Below are 26155 nucleotides of genomic sequence, written 5' to 3'. Positions count from 1 at the left end.
TGAAGGGGTTAGCTATTTGATGCAAAAACAATGATTTTGCAATTATTACACAATGCATTTGAGAGAATAAAGCAATTCAGCTTTTAATTTTGCCTTTCCCCCTCCTAATAAGTTAAAAAGTACTAGATCAATAAACATTTAAATATCAACACTAACACTTGTGACTAATTAACAGGACAGGTTAACAGGTAAGCACAATCAAAACTAAGATAAAGACAAAAGGGGAGGGAGGAACAAGGACAGTGTGAATGTGATCAATAGAGCTAATCAATATTCTTCCCCTGTACCTTCCACTGTTTGGATTAGTACTCGTATTGCACTACAACTATAACCTCGTAGACAGGGTCAAAGTGACTCAGAGAAAATGTCTCGTTTAAAACTGAACGACACAATCAATTAGCCGCTTTCAAATAAGAAAAACAGCTAAAGCTGACAAATAAATAACATTACGTCTCATTATCGCTCAGAGTAGGCTCATCTAAAAACCCCACTAATGATCCAGGGAGGCATCTTTAGAGATGACGTTTTGGGCCAAAAAAGTACTCCAGGAGACAGTCAGCCATCTGTTAACAGCAAGCTTCATCAGTCCCCCACCGGCCCTGTCACAAGTCTACAGCTCAAACAGCGTAAGCACAAGCTCCACAGCGAGGTTCACGTTGGAGAAATGAGGTGTGTGTTTTGTGTAAATGTGCGTTTCTTGGCTCTGCGGGGAGGAGAGGACGAGAGGTCGCCGTCTATCCAAGGAGCACACCCCAGACATACGGGGGGTCTCGATCACCCCCATCAACCCTTCACACCCTCCGCCTGCTGATGGAAAGAGCCTCCGCACTCATCCGCCAACTCCATTACCTGCTGTGACAGGGCCGCGCATTAAATCATTCCGTTTCACCTGGAGAGGAAGGTGAAGGTAGGAGGAAAGAGAAGTGGGAGGAAGACAGTGAGTGTTTGTTTTTTTAAATTCTTGCTGGTCTGTGAGCTAATTCTTACATGCCCTCGTGCTGGGCCGCCATCAGATCATCCCCATCCCAACATGCACAGACGCCACAAGATGAATCACAAGGGCCAGACAAAGGAGAGAAAGGAAAGAGAAGACAAAAGAATGTGGAATAAGGTGAGGAAGGTAAGATATAAGAAGACGTATTCAGTCGCAAATGGGTTGGCCATGATAGCAAACTATAAGTGGGCTGTTAAGCTCGATAGCTAGTTGCAATGGTGCAGTTAAGAGTCTATACAGCTGACTGCATTATCCCTATAAAAGCACGCTGCCTGTTCAATCTGGATTAAAAAAAATAATGTAATTTAAACGTCCTGATTCAATTAGCTCCGGAAAGAAAGAAAAAAAAAAGCAAGAGAAGGATTTAAATAGCATGTCAGATAAAGCTCCCAACACAGATTGCTATGCAGGGCAGAAGCTTGGCTTTAAAAAGGGGGATAGGGGAGAAGCCACTAGATAAAAGACATAAGGGATTTGACAACTGTACAAAAAAAAGACAGACTTAAGGGAGGTCTGTACTTCTTTTTAATCATTTCATTAAGATAGTGCTTAGGCTAATTTAACAGTGGGCTTAATAACGCAGACTTTCCTCCCTTTACTCTGTACACAAGTGTTAACTGCCTGCTGGAACAAAGGCGGCTCTGTTCACAAACACAACACTGCCAAACTGTTAAGTACATTCCTATAAAGAGAGGAACAAAGAGCATTTGAGCGTGGCAGGAGGGGAAATGAATACAGCTACTGAGGGGATAGCACGGCTCGGCCCTTTGATGCCAGGAAATGTCTTTACCATCACAGACACTGTTTATACTGCTTCGTAGCATACTCTTCTTCTTTCTTTTTTTTTAAGATCGAGGCAACAATAAAATAAACTGGTAGTACTGTGAAATCTCAGTAGGGATGATGTTTGGGAGAGATTACTGCTGAGAAGGAGGGAAAGGGAGTCTGAGGTATGTACTGCCAGACAGCAGACGAGTGGAGGAGATGGTGGAGAATTTAGAGGTTTGGACTGTTTTTTAGGGAAGCACAGCAGACTACTTGGGAAGGGTGGGGGGGGGTTACACAATGCAGGAATAATGAAGTGTGCAACGTTTTGTGTGTGGGTACAAGTCGCGAGAAGGCACAAACACCTATCCGCAGGATAAATGAAGTGTGTGTGCAAGTGTGGTGAAGCGTCTCCGAGCCTTCGCAGCTGCGGTTCCCTCAGTCCATGTGATCCATTGGCGGTGACAGACAGGCAAACACAATTTAGGCTTGCCCATCAAAGCACATGCAACACCAGCCGCAGCCACTGCAGGCGGAAATATGACGCACAGAATGGAAAATACACAATCCTCCCCTCTGTGTCTAAGAAAAGACCAGCATGGATTTGTCATTACCTGAAACACGAGGAAAAACACATTTTATCTATGCTTTTCAACCCTGTTTCTATGCCCTATTGTACACGCGAGCAACGGCGGTCACCTTTCTGTCAATTGGTGCATTTTATGGTTTGAAAGCTTCTACAAAATCTACTAAAATCCTTCAATGAGAGCAAAAGCTGCAACCATGAGCCCTTCGAGTGTTTTATTTGTTGGTTATGGAGTACCTCCAGTGTGTAAATCTTGATAATATGTCTGGTAAAACTCTCTGGTTTCTAGGTTTGTTCGCATATAACGACTGAGTTGTTCCCGAGAAACTGATTCAGACTCGTCAAACAGACCAACATCACCCTTTTAATGATCAAAGCTCGAGCATATGTCAGCCAGTTGTGTTGGATTAGATCAACAAGCATTTTTAGATGGAGGACAGAGTTAGCAGTCATTCAAGCTGTAGCACATGTACAAAGTGTCAGAAGGTCTGTATGAGATCGCGGTGGTGCTGCAGGGGAGCTGCTGGAGATGACAGCCTGTGGTGATGTCGCTGTTTTTTTTGTTTTGTTTTGTTTTGTTTTTAACAGCTTTGCGAGGCGAGCCAGATCCAAGCTACGAAATGCAGACATTCCTCAGACCTCACGGCAATCCCTGAAATTTCCTCTTTTCGTGTCTTCCCCTGTCTCTGACCGATGCCTTTGCCCTCTTTTCCTTCCTCCCTCTGCTCTATCTACTGGCAAGAGTTAATTTGCACCATGTGTTCTTTAATAGAGATTTGTGGGGGGGGGATAGGGCCCTGGTGGAAGCGTGTGAACCCGATACCACTGTAAATCTCCACTTCCACAGCGTTACACCCTCTCGCCCCTCCTCCTCCTCCTCTTTCTCTCCTTTTCTCTCTCATTCTTTTTTTTATTGGCATGTCACACATTGGACAAGCTGGAAATTACACTGAGCTAAGTTGAGCACCAGTGGTGAAGCATGCCAGATACCTCCTTAAGCTGAGAAAGGGAGGGGAAAAGTGAATGTTGGAAAAAGGGAAAAAAAAGGAGTGGGGGGGGGGTTACACACAAGTGAAGCTGTAATGTAATGTAGGAGAAGGAGAATGTAGGAGAAGGCCAGGAGGTGGGGGTAAAATTAGCCATCCGTTTTCAGAGCAGAGGCCAATCCAATTAAAGCTTGACCAGTCCACGCAAATGTGTTTAGTGTCTGGTTACTACACTCAGCACTGGGTGGCCAGGAAGACACAAGAGATTCTCCTCCAAGTACAAAACTCACTGCAGCGACCAGGAAGGTGACACGGAGAAAATAAAATCCATGGAAATGATGAGTGAGCAAAGACGGAATGAAGAGTCTTATCTACAATTTAAGGTCCCAGTGGTTACGAGACGCTGTGAACATTAGCCTACTTCAAAGAAACCTTCACCCTCTAATTTAGTGTGCAACCCCATATGGAGGACGAGGGGGAGGATGCTTTCTTTTCAATAGGAAGACCTTGGTTGAGTGATTAAACAGGCCCTGCCATTATTTTCCCATACCACCAGGTTGGGAGTACTGTATATTATGTGAGCATCAAATCTGCCTGCCTTTGTAGGCATCTGGGCCAGAAAGGGCATTTGTTTTTCCCGCTTTCTCATCAAAATCAGCAGCAAAGAAGGCAGCAGTGTCTGTTTGCTATTAAGATAAAATGTGGTGCTAAACTCCAGTGCATGGTGACTTCAGTTCATGTGAAGAAAATGCAAAGAAATCAGGGTTGTTTTCATTTGTATTCAACTAAAAAAAAATTTTTTAAAGAGGAAAAGTGTCTGAAGCAGAGCAACCAAGTATTTTAACAAGGTGGCAACAAAAGGTGAAAAAAGCACTTTGATTTTCAATGTTGGTCCCAAATGTCATTTATCCCTGGAAAAAAACATAATAATAACAAAATGAAATCTTTGCATGAGGCCAAGCCGGTCAGAGTAAACTAATTAGACTCTAAAGTGGGGGGGGGTAAAGTAGTCAAAAGGCTTCTCTGCTGAATTATTTAGCAGTGAAGGGTCACAGAGGTGGCTATTGATTGGGCCTTTCTGAAAATGTTACGGCCGCTGGCCTGGCCCTTCAGTCCGACCAACCCCCCATTGTCCGCAGGCTGCGCCCACACCCCATCTGGGAAAGTAATCACCACTCATAAAAAAAACACACACACACAAACCCCATTTTGATTTCAGTCTACTTCACTCCCCTCCCGTCTTCTATCCTAGAGAAAGAGATAATCCTATTGGTTGAACAACTAGTTTCCATAGCAGCGTTTAGCTAATGCACAGCGAGGGCAGTGAGGGTGAGAGAAAAAAGTGCTATCTGTCCAAAAAGATGAAAAGAGGGAGAGAAGAGTCGAAGAGCCATGCAGAGGGTTGGGCAGGTTTCATTTCATACCCACAAGGAGAGCTCAATTCCAGTTGCTCCACTTGCTGGGCCTGAAATGTGTTGTTATCTCAACCTTGCCATTTGTATTGCTTTATTTATTCATCACTGCGCTGGTGTGGACAATCAATCTAACCCATCTCCCAACAGAGACGGGGCTCTGTAGCTGTCAGAGAGACGCATGCCTGTCTCCATCTGATTTGAGAAATGCACCACGCTTGCAAACCGACACCAGAGTAGAACTACGGCTTCTCAGTCTTGCAAAAATTGTAAGTACATACTTGAACAGAAAGAGCAGCTGCTTTAAGCTGGTCACCAACGTGGCAGCTTAATGACCTAATGTTTTTCCAGAGAATGACATTAATGGCTTCACCTCAATGAAATTTCAAGCGTGCAGAAACGCGAGTGAAGGAGGGAGGGAACGGGATAGGGTGCCTCATACCTCACACAGAATAGAAGAATGAATCAAAATGGTCACAATGGGCAAAGTGGCATGATAGTACCAAAACAGTGGCAGAAAACGCTTTGCTCATGGGGTCTAGTCATAATCAAATGCAAGGAGAGGAAAGGGAGTGGGCCATTTGTCAAATAAAGATAGCTAATCTGAGCAGAATTTGTCCAAATACAAAAAACCCCCAAAACAATCCTGCTTTGTTTCCCTTTTGCAGCCAAGTGGAAGTGAATGGCCATTCAGTGTTTAATAGCTGCTGTGTTGTGCTTGTATTGCTTTAAGGCTGCCACTCAATGGGGGAACATTACAGGCAGGATGCTTCAATCACACAGTTTGCAGCAGGCTCGCCTGGCCGGCCATGTCTGTAGACGCCTAGATGCCCTTGTCAAAGCTGCTTCCTCACAGAGAGCACAGAGACAACCACACACTTAAGACAGCACCATGCAACTGTGAAAGACTGCACCTCCACATGTTCATGCCTGAGAAATGTAGCAGCTCGCTTACAGCAGCTGAGTGGACTGTGGAATGAAAGGAAGAGCCGAGAAGCGCGCACACACAAATATATACACACACACAAACACACAAAATTGCCCCTAATGACTGTAGCGCCCCTCTCTCAAGAGATGGCAGCGGCTGCTGCTCTACTCAATAAATATTAACAAGAAGTGCGACTGATGGTGGTGCTCACTGATCCATAATTGCATTTCAAAATGTTCGATAGGGGTGGGGTGGAGGGTGGCCGCAAAGGGAGAAAGGAGATAAAAAAAGAGGAAGCTCAGCCTTCCAGGCAGTGACAAGAGACAAGTAGTGATGGCTGTCTAGTAAACCTCCCACCGTCATCTCGGTGGCTCAGCACCAACGGTCTGACATGCTTGCTTTCACTGAATCACCGCACATCTGGGGATGGATCGCGGGGACGGTCCCAAGCTCCATTAGCACATATACACTTACAGATATCCCATGGATCTGAATACGCGCATGTGAGCTAGCCGCAAGCTAATTAGCCCGTGGATCTCATTGTTAAACTAATTCTCAGCACTTTGGATTCCATTAGGACTGTAGTCAGGGTCCACAGAAAACCTAATAAGTGCTCATGTTAAGCATGCGTATTTATGCACATAAATTTGCATCTTTATCAAACATTTTTAATTATGGACTTTGAATAGGAAGCACTTTCCAAGGCTGAACGTTATACAGCAGCTAAAACAGTCAGGGATCAGTTGTGAGAGATATAATTAGCATTTGGTGTGCACGTGTGTGTGTATGGAGAAGATATACACATGTTGTTTACATGACACATTAACTGTTATGTCAATCTAAAGAAAACATGTATGTGAACACACAGACGGTGCATGTGTCCCGTCTACACGCCGAGAGGTACGGATAATAAAACTTAACAATAAATGATTTACTCATTAAATCACACACATGTGCCACTATCTGAGCTGTAGAGGCTTTTAAATCTGCACCGCTGTCTGCAGTGCACCTTTAGCATTGGTAGATGGGGTTTTTTTCCATATTTTTTTTAATCTAGCACTAAAAATGAGATGGGATTTTGTGCCATCATTAAAATATTACAGCACATCCACAGCTCTGATTTTCTATAATAGTCCCACAAACAATCGTGTCACACTGTGAAAATGCAGAGTTTTCCTCATTAATTTGCAAGCTCTTTGCTAATTAAATGTTTTGGCCCACCAATTAATTATTCCAACCGGTTCGGGAAATAGACGATATCATCTCAGCATCACAAAAGAGAAAATGCATCAAAATGCTTTTGAATGAATTTAAATGAAAAGAATCCTTTTCATTTTAAACACATACATTCAGATAATTCAAAATACTCCTGCCATTATTTGTGACAGTTCTATGATAAAAGAGGATGACGAGAGTGATATGTCAAAATAAATTGGGGCCGTTTCTTTGCATCAAACCGGATTTATTAACCATAAAAACAGAGATTAGACACTGAGAGGAGATGTAAACCACCCCATGTGCAAAGCTAAACCCTTATAGCAAGATAAGCTACGCTTCCTATGCAATCTGTTATCCTCTGCAGAAACACCTATGGTTTCGACACATCTCATCATTTAGACTTAACATCATTATCTCCAGTAATGTGCATCCACACATGCCGAGTGCATGTATTGACGTGTTACTTGACAGTGCTCTGACCTGTACAAACACGACATCACAACATGTTTTCCCTTGACAAACACAAAGAACATATAGCGGGTCGCAGATTAACCTGTGCACATCTCGCCGAGGAAACAGAGCGCACTCAATCTTGGGGTGGTTATAACCTTACACTGCTGCTAAATGAGGGGACATAATGAAAATCAGTGAATACAGTGTGCTCTGTACTAGTTGTATGACAAAGAAGATCCTTCATCCTTTTAAGCTGATCAGGACTGCAACATATGAGCACGAATCCTGGCAAGATAATTGCATTGTACGTGGCATCTAATTAAATGTCCATAAGCAGGAAGATCCAGGGGTGGAGATGAGCATTTGTTTGTGAGGCTAACAGTGGGAGAGAAAGACTGTGAGGGTGTGTGTGTGTGTGTGTGTGTGTGTGTGTGTGTGTGTGTGTTTGTATGTTTGTGTGTTGGTGTACTGGGCTCCTCAATCCCTTGTTCCCCGAGGGAGAAACGCTGCAATCACTCCATTAACGAAAGAGGGAGGGAGACAGGGTTGCTGGCAGGGAAAGAGAAGGATGTAGGGAAAGGAAGGAAGGGAGGGAGGATGGGGCACAGCTGACTTGGCCAATAACAGCAAATAAGGCTAGCTACAAGCAGAGAGGGGAGGTGGGAGGGTCAATGAGCGTCGAGGACACGGGCACAATGACTCGAACATGGGATGGGAGGAGGGAGGGAGGTGAGTGACAGCAGATAAAGAGGAGAGGGGAGGAGGGGGGGAGGAGGGGAATGAAGTGTAGAAACAGACAGATGAGAGAGAGTGAGAGGGAGAGAAATGGAGACAGAGGAGACAATTGAGGTAAGAAGAGCAGGATGGATTGGTGAAGTCAGGGTCAATGGGCAGATATGGCTGCAGACTGCTCAGCGCTCAGTTTCTGTCAGGCGGCTTTTTGTCTTCGATTCTTCTCTCACGGCGACATACGACTCGCGTGAGAACAAGATTAATATGTATCAAAGTACACGATCATAATACAAGCTGCGTGACCAGAATAGAAACACGACGCAAGCGCACACAGACACGCACAAGACAAAAAACACACAAGTCTGTATCTGGCAAGCTCCCTGCATTGCTCTCATCCAGTATAGATTGTAACACATTACAAGGTCATGGCACTGGGTGTAAACAGAAACTAGCCCTTGTGGGAGAACAGCCTAAAGGACTGCAGGCCTTTAATTGACCTAACTAATCACATCCGCGAGAATGCACTGCGATGCACGTCTACAATACCCGCCATGTTACCCGCCTTAAACGAAACATTTCAATCATTCTTTGATTCATTTAAAGTCACAATTTTGTGCCACCATTTATTTCTGTTTTTTTTAATCTTCTGCAAGTTTTGCTAATAATTTTTGTCATTTTCGAAAACTGATGAGTTTTACTAATGTTGCTGCAAACTTTCACACTTTTAATAATTGAAATGTGGGCGGCAGAGATTTTCATCTTTGTAAGAGTGTTTTAACAGTTCGCCACGCCACTACCACCTCTAACGGTTTAGAAACAGCCCGCTGCTGCTCATCTCCGTATCTTGGCAGACATGTTAGGAGGGAGGGAGGAGGCGGAAATCTATATCGATGGATCAATATGTCACAGGGGTTGCAGTGGGCACCAAAGCTGCCACTGTTGACTAAACAAGTCAGGCAAAATGATTGCCCTCCAAGTCCACAATCACCCTAAAAATGACGCAGAATTGACTTTTTTTTTTGCATGTGTTATTGTTGAATGGCTGTCTTGGTGTTTGTACGTGCGTGCATGTGGAAAAGGGGTAGACGACATATACGTAATCAGAATAGGCTCAGAATCACCCCGACGTGGAGAAAACGCCAAGTGAGAAAAAGATAAGAAATACATAAGCAGAGAGGCTGGCTTCAATCCTTGTTCTTTTGCGTGCAGGAGAGATTGATGGCTGCATTCAGGATTTCTACACCCCACTAATTGGATTCACAGGTCATTAGATAAAGTACACGACTGAGACCGTTATGGCCTAAAGACTGAGGAAGGCAAGTGAGAGTCGGGGAAAAAGGAGAAAGGTGCGAGAGGGGCAATATTGATGAGGTTGTTTGGTTCAGGACCAATAAAATTTCTTCCCCTTTCTGCTGTGTCTCCAAAGCCCTGTTCCACCACGCAGAGGTGGGGTGGAGTGATCGATAATTTGTGCAGCAAGAAAAGGTAGTGGTGGTGGAGAGGGTTGGAGACAGAAGGAGGGAGGTTAGAGAGGAGATGGGAAATAAAGAGAATGAGTTGATGTTATACGACTCATGTTGCCTGTTGTCTCTTCCTTTCAATATATCGTGGCAGGGAGAGGAAATGAGATTAGCCTGACCATTATGTTCTGCAAAAGAGCCGAATGAGTGAAGGAGCATTTTATTCTCCCAAAAGCGCAAGGCCTCTGTGCCCCAGTTTTGAGCGCAGGGTGACGGGGGTAGAATCGAGGTTGGCTCTGCTAGATGGTAGTTTATACATACGTGCAATTACAACCTAAATCAGCCATCATCCTAAAAGAGGATTGTGTGCTAGACTACCAAACAGAGATTACGAGTTTTCAATGTAGCCTGGCTTTTTTTTTTCTTTTGTGTGTGTGTGTGATTTGTAGCTCAGTGACAAAGTGAGCTCACTGAAAAATGCTGTACGTGTTTAGAGAGCCAGCAGGGGCTTGTTGTCTTAACATAGGAGGACAAGGGTACAGTCTGCTCAAACACATACAGGCATGCAGATGGCTGTTCATTAATTACAGACGGACTGGGGGAGGGAGTAACAGAGAGACAGACACAGACACACAGAGAGAGAGGGAAAGAGAGAGAGGTCAGCTAATGTAGCTAGCATTCTGCCTCTCTCCCTGGACAATTACCTCTGCCTGCCCCAGACCTCTTCTGGCGCTCTTAATCAAGGTGCAAGTGCGTGGGTGTTCGTGCGAGTCTGTGTGTGTGCATGTGCATGCGTTCATGAGGAAAGGTTCCTGCCATCCTCAGCAGTCTCTGGAAGCAATCCGATTAAAGCTTCGCTGCTGTGGGGCCTGGCTGCAAGGCCTGCAGCTCACCTTGAAAACCCTTCTACACTCAGCTGCCCATTGAGCACAAAAGCATTTGCAAGTGTGTGTAATCATCCTAAAAGACAATGATCACTTTACTAGTATTCATATATTCTCTATAAACAATCCATAAACTTGTAGATAAACCGGTAATTGGTCCACTGGTTAAGAGAGTAAGAGGGGCTACTCTAGCCTGCATGCCTTGGGCTTGACGCTGAACCCCAAGCTCCCCTCACAGCATCCACCAGTGTGTGTGTGTGTGTGTGTTTGTGTGTGTGAATGTTAGGCAAAGCTTAGGCATAGAAATAAGCGTTTGTATGAATGTGTGTGAATGGAAAGCACTTTAGCATTTGGCTGCTCAAATTGAACAGAAAGGTGCTATATGAGTACAGTATGTTTACCTAACTTAGTAGACCTCTGTGCATTTTCTTGTTATTTTTGGCCATTTTTACAAATAAACATGTATTTAAGCCTCAGTGAATTAGCTGTGACTGTGAAAGACAGGTGACCTGTCTAGAATCCACCCCACCTAAAACTGAAAAAGTGACAAATTAAGCACAAAATGTTTATCTGTATTACTTTAGAATCACAATTCTGGTAATTTTCCTTTGGTGGATGGTAGGCCAAAACCTCTTTGGTGGGTTAGGGCTTGTTTTTTTAAAAAGACATTACTTACACACACACACACACCCTCACCACTCCCCTGTCTCATAAAGCACCAAGTGTGACCTCTGACCCTAACAGCCATTCCTTTGGCCCAACCCTCCCCTCCCAAAGTCTTCTGTGCTCTGCTTAGACAACCAATCTCCTAAAAAACAGGTAATACTTGGGAGGCTTAGCCATGGCTTCAAAAGGCAACACAAACCCATTGGTGCCATTAGTGTAAAAAGACACAGTGTGGCAATAAGGCAATCCAGGATTTTACATCAAATTACAAATTACTTAAAAAAAGATAATCTGCATCTGCATCCAGCCATGAAACTCCTTCTAAAACTGTGCAGTGTGTCATTAAAAGCAATTACCATATAGCAAACTAACTGAAGCTCTCAAACCGTAATACTGTGCCCTTTATTTTATTATTTGCATAGACAAAAACAAATCTATTATGGATGAACTCAACTTCCTCTTTTGGAGAAGGCAGTGTGAGTATACATGTGTATGTGTGTGTGGCTGTGATGAATTTTAAGTGTCCTGTTGCGCAGAAAACAAGCACCGTCTCACTAAAGTGACCAAGCCTGATGAATCAGCTATTCTCATCAGCAAATTAAAAACTAATTTCTTTCTTTATTCAGCAAAAGAGGCAATTTGGCCACATTAGGTCGTAAAAAAGGGAAGAAAAAAAAATCAATTGAAAAGCGGTGAAGGTCTCCTTCATTAAATCAATTAACCACATCGACTAACATCTATATTTCCATTACAGGCATTATTACACTGCCAGTGGACTGCAAAGGTTAGTGGTGTTTAAGATTCGCTGAAGGATTTTTATTTGCCAGTACAGAAAAAAAAACCCAGACTGATGATATAATCCATCAGCATTTCAGTATGATCTGTTATGTAAATTTCATCAGATTTGCCCCGATTTCCTTTGGAATTTCTTCTCAACAACAGTATGTTTTCCCTTGTATGGCATGTATGGATGGGTTGGTGTGAGGAAATGAGGACATGAAATAGGCCGATAGGAAGTGGAAAAATAAAAAGAAATCTACTCACCAGCTTGAAATCCTGAATGCTACAAATGAAGTAGGGAGTGTTGGGCCGCTGACTCTCAATGTATACACAATCTGCAAGTGAGAGAAAAAAAAAACAGGAGATGTTCACACTTCTCAAAGCTTTCATGCTTTTAAGCAGCCAGACTCAGTAATATATTATTTTGTGTGCTGTTACCTCTGCTGAAAAGACATTTTTTTCCTCCTTGAGTCAAATTCAATTGGAATGCGAGTAATAGGATTAAGGACTTTTGGAGCGCTACAAGGTTGCCTTTCCAAAGCAAACATTACGCCCCAGGGGAATTATGTTATTGTTCCACTCCATTTATACACCAGTGAGCAATACTAGCTTTAACCCCATCCCACCCCTCAAGTCATCACTGTGACTTGTTTTTTACTAAAATGACAACTACAGCCAACAGTTAGCTCTGGGTTACTCTGAGAGAAACAAACCAACTAAAAAAAGAAATACTTCCTCTGTCTTAAAAAGGTGTCTAATGACATACAAGCCTCATGAGCATCAAAAGAAGCACTCTAACACTCTGTGTGTGTGTGTGTGTGTGTGTGTGTGTGTGTGTGTGTGTGTGTGTGTGTGTGTGTGTGTGTGTGTGTGTGTGTGTGTGTGAGAGAGAGAGAGAGGAGCTGGGCCGGCTGGCTGCGTGGCTAAATTGAATGTGACTGGTGGTATGGCCAGGTCATGAACTCTCATCTCCTTAACAAAAACATTCACGCTGCAGAGGACAAAAAACACACAGCCACTTCTGTTAGGAAGGAAAAAAAAAAGGAGGTGGTGGTGGCGGTGGTGGTGTTGGGGGACAGCTAATGGTTACTGCTCACCCCGCCACAGTACTTTCCAGAAACAGCCAGGTTTTTAAATGATTATTGAGAGAGAGCGAGAGAGAGGGAGAGATGTGAATTCACAAAAGTCAAATTAGCATAACAGTCACCTTTGGCTCTTAACTGCAACACAAAACCAGGAGTGTGATCAAACTGAGTGTAAAATGATTTATTTTGGTGTAAAACAGGAGTTTATACCAGGCAGTGCAATCAAAAGCCATTCACTTAATTGATTGAGAAATAGATCTCGCACACGCGGAAGCAGTGCGACTAAAGCTACTTGAATGCTCCCACCATTTGGAGCAGCAAGGAGAGGAAAAGTGTAACGCTTCTGCTGCCATTAACTCGCGTGCACACACACAGCCATGAAGGAAGGCGATATCTCGCAGCTCTGTGAGCTTTGACTCATGGGGGGGGGGAAAAAAAAAGAAAGAAAGAGAGAAAGCCACCATCGGCAACATTTACACTGACAACACAAACGGCTGGCGCTCGTCTCGCTGAAACACCTGCTGAGCTGCTCCTCGCAGAAGTATTACGCCACACTTTTCCCTAACAAAAGATCGCGTAGCCGCCTTCTCTCAGCGACTGACGCTGCCATCATCTGTTATTTATTTGTGTCAACAGAGTTATCGATCGGGCTGTGGTTTATCTTACCGCTTGCAGAGGAACAGAGAGGTGGCAAAAGATATTAAATGACTCTGACACCCAAGACACCATTTGTAGAGGGGGGCTGGTGTGTACATGTGCGCCTGTGACATCATGGGCTTTGTTTTTTGAGAAGCTATGTGTGCGTGTGTGTGTGTGTATGTAACCTCGGGGTGGGCTTGTTATCTGCTGGAGGCTGAATGAGCTGTTCTAAAAGGGGGAAGTGGGGTGTGGGGTGTGGGGGGGTATTATCGCCCTTGCTGGCTCTGAGTGACGCATTATATCTCTCTCACTACTGCCCTCTTCATGCTTCCCCACCACCACCCGCCCCCCTCCTCTACACCATCCCTGGAAGTCATTTACAAGATAACATGAATGAAAATATCCATCAGTGCTATTGTGTGATCTGTGAACAACACAATGTGTATGTGTGTGTGTGTGTGTGTGTGTGTGTAGTGGAAGAGACAGAGAGAAACGGGTAGAGGAGGAGGTGGAGGAGGGAGGACCAGGATGGAGGGAATGGGGGGAGGGCAGAGAACAAAAGAGACTAATCTGAATGAGATGACATGTTTCGGAGGAGTCAAATCGGGGGAATTAGGGTTTAGTGTCCCTTCACCTCGGCAGCACATTCATTTAGAGAGGCCAGATCTCCGAGTCTGCACCCCAGAGTGCATCAACAGGCACAAAGAACAGACAGCGAGAGTGAAAAAGATAGGTGGAGGGCAAAAAAAAAAAGAGTGAGAGAGAGAGAGACGGGGATCTAGTTTAATCATTCACAGACAGCAAGCGAGTCTATTCTTCGAGCGTCAAAAGCACATTCTGAATTCATCCTGGGCACTAAAAGTCTACTACCTCAAGGGCATTTCTCTGAAATTGACTCGAACACGAATCTCAATGAATGTGAAAGTTAAATCCAAGTTAACGCTTCAGACTCTGTCATCTGAACAAAAAGGAGGAGGCGACGGAGCTCAGGGAGGTTTGGGTGGGTGAGTGGTTGGGGGGTTAAGCGGGGAGGAAGGCTGAACCGGGCCACACGGTTCCTCCGGGGGTCTGCCTGGTTTGGTTAAACGTTCCTGCCATTTTGTGCATTTGGAAATGGGTCTCCTCGCTCAAGTGGAGAAGTAGAAAGGGGAGGGGGCGAGGTATTTAACTGTGGCGGGGGTCCATGTGGGGGATGGGCTTTTTTTTTTAGGGTTATAGTGTGTTCTGGCGAATGGATGCAGGCTTCACATGAGGCAGGAGAGCCACGGCGGAGCTTTTTTTCTTTCTTTTGCACATGAGCGCTCAATCATTCAAAAACCATACGTTTACGCCTTTCTGCTTGGAATCCACTGCCGACTGCAATGCCGAGAGAGACGGAGCTCGAGCTCGATACTTCGACAAAGGGAGATAATCAAGAAGTAACAGAGTGCAGTTCACCGAAACCTGATCCTGGTGGCGGCTGTTTCTCCGTTTAAACTGTACCTGCTGAGTTCAAGCGGCTGAATTTTCACTGTTACAACCTCACAACACACACACACACACACACACACACACACACACACACACACACACAAATACTCTCAGTCTTTTTTTTCAGCTGTACTTCATTGTTCAGCCAGCCATTCTCTCATGGCTGCCAAGCATGTCTAATCTAAAACACACCTAGCCTCAGCAAAGGAGGCATGTCCTATTCTCTTCTCCGTATCAAGCAAATAAAATGCTGTTTAATTTGCTGCAGCATTCCAGCAGAGGAGGGGAGGTGGGGGTGGGTGGGAGGTGGAGTTCTTAGATAATATCTGCTTGGATTTCTTTTATGAGCCAGCAACAATGGAAAAGTCACATTGTGAACACAGCCATGTATGCCAGTGTTTTGTAAACAGTGGTCGGGGGAGGAAGGGGGGTGCATATTTTAGGAAGCAAGACGGGCTTATTAAATCAAAAAGGGACTGTTTGTTTAAGCCGTGCTTGCAGGTGGTGAGTGATAACCAAGAGGCAGGACGCACCTGCGCTGTCAGAAGTGGTGCTCGGCTCAAACGGGCAATGAAGATGTGTGCGGCTTTAGCAAAGCTGGCAACAACAACAGCAACCCCCAAAAACAATATTCTTTGAACCTACTGATCTTAAAATTAAACACACAACATGAAATGTAATATTGAAAGTACAGAGGTGTGAGACGAAATATAGATAGAAGAAAGATAAGAGTGGTGTAACTAGTGATTCACCGCAGCTCTCTTGAGCGAGACCAGCTGATGACCAAGGCCACTTCCTGCTGGGCTGGTCTCAGCGGGGTGGCGTAACAGGCAGTCGAGGCCTGAAGGTAAACAGACACTTGATTCTTCCCCAACTTTCCTTCCTCTCTTCTCTCCAACCAGCCCAACAAGTCTCCCTTCTTCTCACTGGAAAAGCAGTGGGAAATACCTGGCAAGCGATACCATCAGCTCTCTACAATAGGGCAGGCCTACAGCTGACTGAGCTCCTAGGGGAGAACAGAAGCTCTTTGACAACACCACCACCCCCCCACCCCTCTCCTTTCCCTCTCGGCTAGCCCACGCTTTCTCATTTAGCAGTCGGCAGGTGGTTGGATTTCACTAAAAAGCCCTTTTCCCAGAGTCTCTAGCGTGGGGAGAGATGGGAGAGCGGAGAGGGCCCTTTTAAAAATAGATCTGTTCAGTTAACGACAGGCTACAGATTCACACTGCTATGTTTCAATATGAAATGACTCCAAGGGCTTGTCCCCTATGTTAGCTTGAATGGAAACTGCAAACTGATCGACAGCTAGCTGTGGTAGCGGATGGGTTGTGCTGCCATTTCTGTGCTACACTGGCTGTCTTGGCTCTAAAAACTAGTTCAACATTCACAGATTGACAACGTCCTGGTTTCCCAATAAGATTCATATTGACAACAATGAATTTAGACACGTAATGATCAGTGTGGGTAGTCCTAGTTTGGATAGTAACTTTGCACAATCAAAGCTAAAACAGGTTGAAGGTAATGAGTGTATATTTAAAAAGGAAAGCTGAAGCCCTTATAAACATGATGAACATGGCAAGTTTGTGGGACTACCAACAGTTGTTCTAAAGTTTGGAGAATGGAGGACTGGTTGTATTTGTGCGTATCAGAGATACAGCAACACTCAGAAACACACACGTAAGCATCGACCCCAGGGTTCTGTGGTGACTGCAGCAAGGAGTGCCAGTTGCCCACATCAACAAATCCTTCAACACACACAGTGTGTTTCTCAGTCTAGCCCCAATCATTCTGCATATATGATTCATCTTCTACACAAATCTACACTTGCCAAGAAAAAAAATGACTAAAATGAATCAAGTGTTTTGCTGCAGTAGCCATGTTGTGTGACATACAGTGAGGGAGAAGGACACGGAGGAGGGGGGATGGTTTCCATTAGCTCCACTGTATGGTGTGTGTCTGCCAGAGATAGGAACCATGTTTCCAACTGTTAAAAGTATGCCTTTTTATGTGACAGGGTGTGTATGTATGTTTTTCAGGACACAAATGCTGGTTATCAGCATTCTATGTATGTGTACGCACTGTTTCTATGCTTCTAGGGTGTCTCCTATTGATCCACCACAGCAGTGTGTATAATCTCTAGAGAGAGGATCTATAATCTAGGGTGGGGATGTGGATGAATGTAGAGAACAGGCTTTGGAGGTGTCTGGCTGGGCCCGGGGAAGTGGTGCGAGCTCAGCCACAGGGCACAGATCGATTTGGCATGTCTGCTCGAGCTAGCTGTTCACTCCAGCAGCCGATCATACAAATGGCTCGGGACACAGTCCCCTGGACACCACCAGGCAAACTCCTCCATTCCTTTTAAAACAGCAGCAAAGCTAGAGTTAGCTGCAGGCCCACCTACTGGCCGATTGCACTTCCCCATCCAATCGATGTGCGCTAAGCTGCCTGAACCCATCTTCAAGGGATAGAAAGGCTAAGCAGAGAGATTGGAGGGTGGCTGAGGACCAGGAGTAGGGAGATGGTTTCAATACTAGCTTAACTGTTTTTTCTTATGTGATGACACAGGCCTGTATGTTTCTAAATCTCCCCTGTGACAAAAGCAATCAAAACGGCATTTTGGTTCACGATTTCTTTCGCTTTCTGCGCTGTTCTCCATCACATTCTTCCCCTCCCCACATCTGGGGTGGCGTAAATCCCTCTCGGAGGGTGGTCAGTTTTACATATTGTGTGTCACTAGCCGGCTATAAAGGGATTTAACATTTAGTAAAGCATAATCCATTGCAGGCTTTGTGCCTGCCTAAGCTGCACACATCAAATCTGATTGCAAGAAGGCTGCTACCAATGACCAAGCTGTAGCAAAACAAGCACTCACACACACACACGCACAAGCAAGCACACACGCGCGTGCACAAACAAACACGGCTTGTCACTTGAACAATAAGCAGAGGAGACAGCAGGAAGTCGGCTGCTGAGGTGGAGGATCTTCCATGTTGACAACAGGAGGTAAATTACAAACGAGTGTACCGACGCTGGGGCCGTCACTACCCTATCGTGGCTCATTCCTAATCTAAACCAATCTTAACAGCTTCAGTCTACATGACGCGAGGAGGCTGTGACATTCAGGCCACTCTGCAAATGTCAAACTAATAGAAGGAGAGGACAGGAAACATAAATATTCCACATCAACCAGACCCTGGCCGTGCTGTTCGCTCGGATGTGGAAATATAAATATTCGGAGGAGCTAATCCACTGAGACGGTCGACTCTGTTTATATGCCTTTTGAATGTTTCATTGATATAACTGACTGCTTCCGTTTTTGTTTTCTCACCCCTTTCCCCCAGCCCGCCCCCTACCTCGCATGGTCGACTATGAGACCCAGCGTCGGTGCTCTCTCTATTAAACATGAAATGCCAAGTAAAAAAGGCTTCAGCGGAGACCTCCGCAGAGTGATAGAGACAGAAATAGTGTGAGCAACAACAAGGCTTGATTCAGTGTGACTGCTTGCTTGAGGACTTCCACTGATACCAGCGCAGAGATAATTTAGTTGACCGGATTACGCAGCTAGGCTGAAAGCGCAGGTTGGGATGTCTGGCTGTTTCACTGCACCTACTGGAATTCATCTGTTTAGTAGATGAAATAGAATAAAAGGAGGCCCGAGGATGATTGTGGACGTGTGTTTCGGGTAGACTGATGAAGAAGACAGCCTAACACAGTCGCTGTAACTTCTTACATCTTCCCATTAAATACTAGAGATGGACCGATCCGATATTACGTATCGGTATCGGTCCGATACTGACGTAAATTACTGGATCGGATATCGGTGAGAAATTAAAAATGTAATCCGATACATTAAATATAAAAAAAAAACACCTCACAAAACTTGCGACACGGCGTAACTCGGCTCATAACCGTAGCACGTCGGAGCAGTGTGCATCACGTGATAGAGCGGCTGTGTGTATTTGTAGCCTCGCTACCAAACCAGCATTTCATCTCCGAGGAAGTTATCCCAGAGAGAAGTAAAGCAAGTGTGTAAGTTCATCTCTGAATGTTTGTAAAGCGTTCCCATGTTAAGCTTAACAACCGATATATGGAGCGACTGCCTCTCTCTCTCTCTCTCCCTCACCTTCCTGCGGCTACTTCAATGGTGAAACTGCTTAATGATCAGCTGATCGGCTTTTCTGTCGCGAGTCGGTCTCTCTTCTTTGTTTTTGGCCCACTTTGCACCAGAAAGAGGAAACCAGCGGCTGAACAACAGCAGCACCTTTAACCTTGATAAGCTGTTGTTAGAATTTATTTAATATTACTTTCTACACCAGGATCCTTTTCTACGTAGCTGACGGCTGGTAACTGTGCAGGGGCGGATCTAGCAAAGTGTAGCCAGGGGGGCCGATAGGGCATTAACAGGGAAAAGGGGGCACAAAGACATACTTTTCTTTCTTATTCTCATTTAAAATGTCTAGCTTTTAATAAATAATTATCTGAATCTTACACCCAAAGTTTTAATCTGATGTAAAATGTATAGAAGTCCATTACTGTATATAGTAACTGTTAAGTCTAATATACCCTAGTAAGCTATAGTACTTTTTCCTTTGGGAAGATACCATCTGTGCAGTCTGCAATTCTGTTGAAGAAAGATGTTGAATCTATTTAATTATTCTTGAAAAATAATTTAATTCTGTGCATTTTTTTTTCACCTTGCATCAAATTAAAGTTGATTACATCGATTAAGCATCATGACGTGGAGGGTGGGGGTGGTTCCTATTTTTTTTTTTTGTTAGGAGTTTGCAACCCTATTAGTTAGGTTGCTTAATATTTCTGCTAAGTACTCTTTAAAATACCAGAATAGGGAGGATGGAGTAGGTTTAAGTTTATTAGATTGATCAGTGTTGCTGAAGTATAAAATATTTTGGGTGCAGTGTATTTTTTACATACAGGTATAACAGAATAGCTTTAGTGTTGTTGTTTATTTAAACTTGAGTATGAACTTATACAAAATGCAGCAAGATATTAAAAAAACAGTTTTATTGATTAAAAAAACGCACTATATCGGATTCATATCAGTATCGGCAGATATCCAAATTTATGATATCGGTATCGGTATCGGACATAAAAAAGTGGTATCGTGCCATCTCTATTAAATACCCGAGCAGTGTGGGCCACTCCCCTCCCTCAGTACTTGACCTTTTGCAAGCTCCCAGATAAATATAAAAGCATGAAGGCAATGATTTAGGTGCAAGGCAAGATAACAGTGAGCGGTGTAAAAGACACAGCTAGTTAGCCTGGCTTCTTTCCGTCACTCAGTGCTGACATTTCCGCCTCTAATACAACTAATTTAAACAGCAAGTGAAAGATGGGCTGTGTTTACAGCCACGAAAAAGGTCGCTTCTCTTTTTATCCTTGTTTATTCGACATATTCAAGACATACCAGCGTAGCTCGAAAAAAAACAAAAAACCCTCTCCCAGAAAGTAGAGTACCTTTTGGCCCCAGAGGAGATGGCATATTTTCAGTGAGTCAGACAGTGCTGGAATGAAATCATTATCATGGCTGTCTCTATCGTATCATCTATTGAAGCACCACTTTGCTTTATTGACTAAGCTCAAGACAAAGCTCAGAGTGGGTCAACTTGGAATTGATTGTATGATGCATTGGCCTCTAGCCTGAAGGAGTACTTCTGCTGCTGGAGAACTGCAACTTTGGAGAATCTGCAATTCCTCAGCAGCTTATTGCAGCAGAGATGACAAGAATCAATCACTGATAAATCAATGTCAGTTTTTCCCCTATGCCTAAAATAAACTTAGTCTAAAGAAAGTGGCCTATGTTAAAAGGTGCAAGTGATGCTCAAGCTAAGCTATGCAAAAACATGCACAGGCTTTCCTAAAACCTGTCATGATGGGGCACTGGCTCTAACAGAGGATGCTTTTGTATTAGAGCATGATCTCCAACTGTGCATGCTCAAAGGGAGCTGTAACACTAACAACGCCATGAGGTTACTGTTGTAAAATGTAAAGTGATGCTACATAACGAATATTAAACTGAATTGTTCAGGACATTTATGGGCATCACAGAGGGGTCTTTTTGTTCATTCACACTTGGGCTCGCTCAACCACCACTGCTTTCTCGCTTTTCTCACTTCTTGATCCAGGGAAGAAGAGCCAAATTTTAATGGTGTGTTTGCAAACAGCATCTGACAAATCCAGTGAAGTATGCTTTCGAAAATGTGGGCTTATGACCTGGAAAAGTCTAATCATTTAGTAGCCAAGCTGATAAATGCGGCCCACCGGCTCACACAACTGGATTAAGGGTACCTGCGACTTACCTCCGGGTCTGTAAACAACATCATCTTCTGTAATGAAGGACGTGATTTCGCCGTTCTCTGTGCGCTCGTAGCGTGATTTCTTCTTAGGCATCTTCTTTTTGCCCTTCTTGCCAGCCTCCTCGGCTGTGCCGCTGCCTCCGCCGGTGCTGCCGTTGTCGTTGTCCTCGTCATCGCTGTGCTCGCTCTCTGCATAGTTCTTGGCCCCGCCCTCCAGCGTACAGCTGCGCCGGGGCCGAGAGCTTTCGCTTTCACGGTCGCCCCGGTCCCCATCCTGCCGGCGGGACTTCCCGGCCTCTCTTTTGTCCCGGTCCCTGTCTCTGTCCCTGTCCCGCTCTTTCTCCCGTTCTTTCTCTTTATCGGCCGTCATGATCCGCCACGTGCCTTCCTCAGTCCTCTCACGGCTGGGCCTCCGTGAAAGGTAGACTGTGAGCCTGGGCTTCAGTCTTCTGAATTTACCAGTCAAATCCAGGGAAAATTTGGCCACTCCAACAACCCCAGTGTTTCAGAAAAGCTGTGGAGAAAAGAAGAAGGGCAATTAACTCGGATCAATAACCACCATTTTTACAAAATACAAGCAACATTATAAGTGTTGTTCAATACTGGATGACACCTTTTTGGGGGGTAAGAAACGCAACATTAGTTCTTGGAGATTAGGCTGCTCTGTCGGCTCTTCTCAGCATCACAGTAATTGCTGGCATTCTCCTCCACAACCAAGTATGCTCCGGAGAGCACAGAGCAGCTTTATGAAAGAACAAAACCTTCGAGCTTCCTGCTCTAACATATTTCCACGCTTTCAGAAAGGTGCTAAAACAGATTTATTAAAGGGTAAAAGAGAACAACAGGAAGACAAGCGCCGCGGCTACAGTATTTGTAACACAATGAGCTAAAGGGAAGTCATAACTGAATAAGGTAGTAAAGAAGCTGCTGCCAGCCAACAGAATTCCTCTGAGATAATATGCTATGAGGGTTCTTTTTTTCTTTTGGCAGAAGTCGCTGTTTGTAGTTTATAAGGCCACGGGAAAGCTGCAGCATAAAGCTCAATGACAGAGTTAACAGGCTGGCTTCTCTGCAGACCGTTTCTGTTGACACCAGGCTCAATTCTGTTCGTCTGCGAGCTTGTCCCTGGCTTACTGGACTCCTCCCTCACCCCAGCCCTCTGCCCTGGCTGACAGTCACCACTGCGTTAATGTGAAGTGACAGCTCTGGAGGGAAGGATACAGCAATCCACTGGGTAAGGAAAGGCAGAGGATCGAGGCAGAGTCAGTCATTCGCCGTGCCTGGTCCTCAGCCACTTGCAGCTATCTTCGTCCAGCCACCACTTTCCCCACGTCATAATAAAAAAAATCCTCCATAAACAGCAAAGTGGGCAAAGCTGAAGCAGCACGCTGTCTGCACCACACAGCCTCTGCACACAGCGCCTACAAAGGAGGCTACTCATTTAAAGCCAGTGTTTGCCCCCCCTCCACTACCCCCCACCGCAACAAATTAACTAGAAATAGTTATTACAGCCCCCAGAGGGATCAGACCAGGCAATCAGCACTCGCGTTACCATGGTCATGATGACCGGATGGAAGCCGAAGAGTGAAAAATGAGGGAGGGATAGAGGCTGAGGCAGGTGAAGCAACGAGGGCTTTGAGTTAAAATTTATACAGCATATCTGGAAGTGGACGAGTGCTTATTGACAGAGCCAGAAAGAACGTGAGGTGAAGAATAGAAGCAGAGCAAAAGGTGGAAGAAAGGCTTTTGGCACACACACACACACACACACACACACACACACACACACACACACACACACACACACACACACACACACACACACACACACACACGCGCGCGCGCGTACGCATACAATGAAGAACATTTGACAACGGCACTCCTCAGCAGCGGGTGCTGTCATCTCGCGAGCAGACACCAACTGACAGGGCAGCTGCTCTTGTCGTCGGCTTCAACACAAACACCGGGCCTGATTAAACTGCAGCCTCGTCACAGCCCCATTAATCACCTAATGATGAGTTACCACAGCGACCACTGGGCTGCTGGCGCACACATTAGCACACGCAGAAGACACGAGGGCTCTGAAGAGTTCCAATGGGCATGTGCGTGCAAGGACACACAGCCGTCAACGTAACATACCCGAGATGGTGTGTCAAAATACAGAACACACACACACACACACACACACACACACTGCCTTTTCTCCTGTGTCTATATCCGGCAGCGTGTCTCGGAGGTGTGAGGTACACGAAAACATTAATGAAGGTAGTATTTGATAGCACAGCTCTAATCCTGAGGGCTGCCAGAATTGGCATATGAGCTAAGAACCTCTTCTCTCCTCTAATCAGTAACATAAGCCTCTTCCACTGAAACCAGCAAGGACTCTAAACTGTTGCAAATGGAGGACTGACCCGTTCTCCTTTGAAGTCGGAGGCAGTTCTAAGCCTGTGTTAGTACCTTTAACATCTAGGTGCTATTAGTTTACATCTGGATACACTCCACAGAACTGCCTCAAATTCTTTATCTCCAATTACCTTGCTTATTTTAACATAATTATACTAATTAACTCTCAAAGAGGAAAAAAACACACATATACATACACATATATATACACACACACATATATATATGTGTGTGTGTGTACTTTTGTATTCACACAGACACACTATGACATGTTTAAATGTGTTGAAACGCATCGATTAACAACATATTCAATTGTCTGTGGTCATTTTGTAGCTCACCGATTGCTTAGTTTGATGCAGATAATTAAAGTTGAGTAAATTGAGTGAGTAAAAAGCAGTTAGTCAGCTTGAAGCAGTAATGCTGTGACAATGAGAAGTCATAATGTATTGATGGCTGAGAGGGAAAAGAATGAGAAAGTGAGGAGGGAGCTGGCTCTACACCCGCTAGCAGAGAAACAGACTGCTTAGCAGAAAGCAGAAATTAGTAAGCAGTGCTGACTGCCTGGCCGATGAATAAGGCTGTGAGGGGGCAGGTGAGGTTTGGAGCTATTACACATCAATCACTAGGCCAGGACCCTTTGAAAGATACCAGCTGTCTTAATGGAAAAGAGAAGGAGGGGGCAGTGGTAGGGTTTGGGAGGGGTGGGTGGGGGTCCCAGCTAACGGCACCTAATCCACCATTTACATTACTGCAATGGAGTCAAGGGCTAGCAGCCAGAGGCGCCCCGCTCAAATACATTTCTCTTTTCCGTGCCTGTTTAAATGAGACCTCTGGCCGGAAAAACCACACAGTTTGTGGCTCGATTAACACATCATCCCCACAATGGCCACACAGCAGGTTTCTGTTACTAAACATAGCTTTTCCCCCCCAGTTCTTGGTCTCCTTGAACAGCCTTTTTTTTTTTTTTTTTTTTTTTTGTTAAAAAGCCATGTTTTATTCATTCCCAACAAACCCACATTACCCAAATCCATGCTCATCACTGTAGTTTTAATCAGAACCTGTTTAAGGGGGAAAAACAACAACAAAACAACTAAATTAGCATGCTCTTCTTGAGCTCCTATACATATATACAGCTGTAGGGTTTCTTTTTTTTAAATCCTACTAAATTTAACTAATTGATTGTCTTGGATTAGAAATTTTCCATATAAAGTAAATGGAGAAAACAGGAATTTCTACATTTAAATGTAAGAAAAAAAGGAGAAAAAAGAAAAAAAAAGAATCTATGAACAATATAACCAACATAGTAATAGAGTCAGTTTTGGGAGAGAGACTGAAAAGTCATTCATGGCATATTCAATTGGAGAATTATGAAGTAGCAAAATGTGATTGGCAAGGATAAAGGGCCAGCTTTGCGAAGGGATTGAATGAAATACTCGCATGAATACAGATTAGAGAAGAACAATGTTAGCATGAATATACACAGGGTTATTAACAATGAGGGTAACTCAAAATGATCCAAATAAAGCAGCCAGATCCTGAATAGTGCAGGGATCCTAGCCATGGCGATGTTGTGCTGCAGCAGGTTTTCATCAGCTCCAATCCATTACTGAGTGCGATCTAATCTAAACTGCCATCCAAGCCCCCCTAGAAACAACATCACAATGAAAGGCTCAGCTGGAGGCGAGGGGCAGGCCACTTCATAAGGGATTCACTGTGGACTCTGCACCCTGCCTGCTTTCTCTTACCTGGTGCAATCATGGCTTGCTGTATTCTCTGAGGCCCTCTCTGTTTTAGTCCACATTGGCAGGGCAAAGACACTTGTCTGCTCTACTTGTTTTTCAATTCACTGATGAGTAACCACATCTTTTTTTTCTCTCCCCCCCCCCCGCTAAAGCTGCGCTCACAAAGCCTCTATTTTTAGACGGCATCCGGGGTTAGTTTAGTAGGTAAAAGCCATGCTAAAAACATAAAAAATAAAACAGAGAGAGAGGGAGACAGCTTGGGGCTTTCCAACATCAACATTTAAAACCTGCCTGGAGACACTCTTGAGAAGCAAAGCACTGCTGCACAAGAAATGATTCTCATGCACAATGACGATGTGTTCAATAAACTCGGAATGCCTAAAAAGATTAAACAAGACAATTTTCAAGATCTCTCTGGGCTAACAATAGCTTTCAAAGGCAAAATACCAATAAAGTACATTTTCTGTCCAACAACTCAAAGGCACTTTCAACCACAGACATAAGAATCATACTGTGTGCTCCACAGGGTCTAAGCCTCTACTCCATCTCTAAAAGAAGGCTAAATCCCCCTCTAGTCCCTGTTTGTGAGCTCTCCGTGAGGGCTCCAAATAGCTCAGAGGGGGCCGCTCCACAATCCG

The 26155-nt window shown here is 44.5% G+C and overlaps 1 protein-coding gene across 4 annotated transcripts in view; it reads right to left on the bottom strand.

Annotated features, from left to right (window-relative positions):
• The window catches only part of rerea (arginine-glutamic acid dipeptide (RE) repeats a), a 126900-nt gene that overhangs the window by 51936 nt on the left and 48809 nt on the right, over window positions 1–26155 (bottom strand). For all 4 annotated transcript variants that reach the window (XM_031726387.2, XM_031726388.2, XM_031726389.2 and 1 more), the window contains 2 exons: window positions 21376–21886; window positions 12129–12199 (listed from right to left, as the gene is read on the bottom strand). In XM_031726387.2, coding sequence (XP_031582247.1) covers window positions 12129–12199; window positions 21376–21742 — 438 coding nt within the window. In that variant the 5' untranslated portion in view covers window positions 21743–21886. The remainder of the gene's footprint in view (window positions 1–12128; window positions 12200–21375; window positions 21887–26155) is intronic.

The sequence above is a fragment of the Oreochromis aureus genome, linkage group 20, assembly GCF_013358895.1.
Source record: "Oreochromis aureus strain Israel breed Guangdong linkage group 20, ZZ_aureus, whole genome shotgun sequence".
Taxonomy (NCBI): Eukaryota; Metazoa; Chordata; class Actinopteri; order Cichliformes; family Cichlidae; genus Oreochromis; species Oreochromis aureus.
This window is presented reverse-complemented; position numbering and strand designations above follow the sequence as displayed.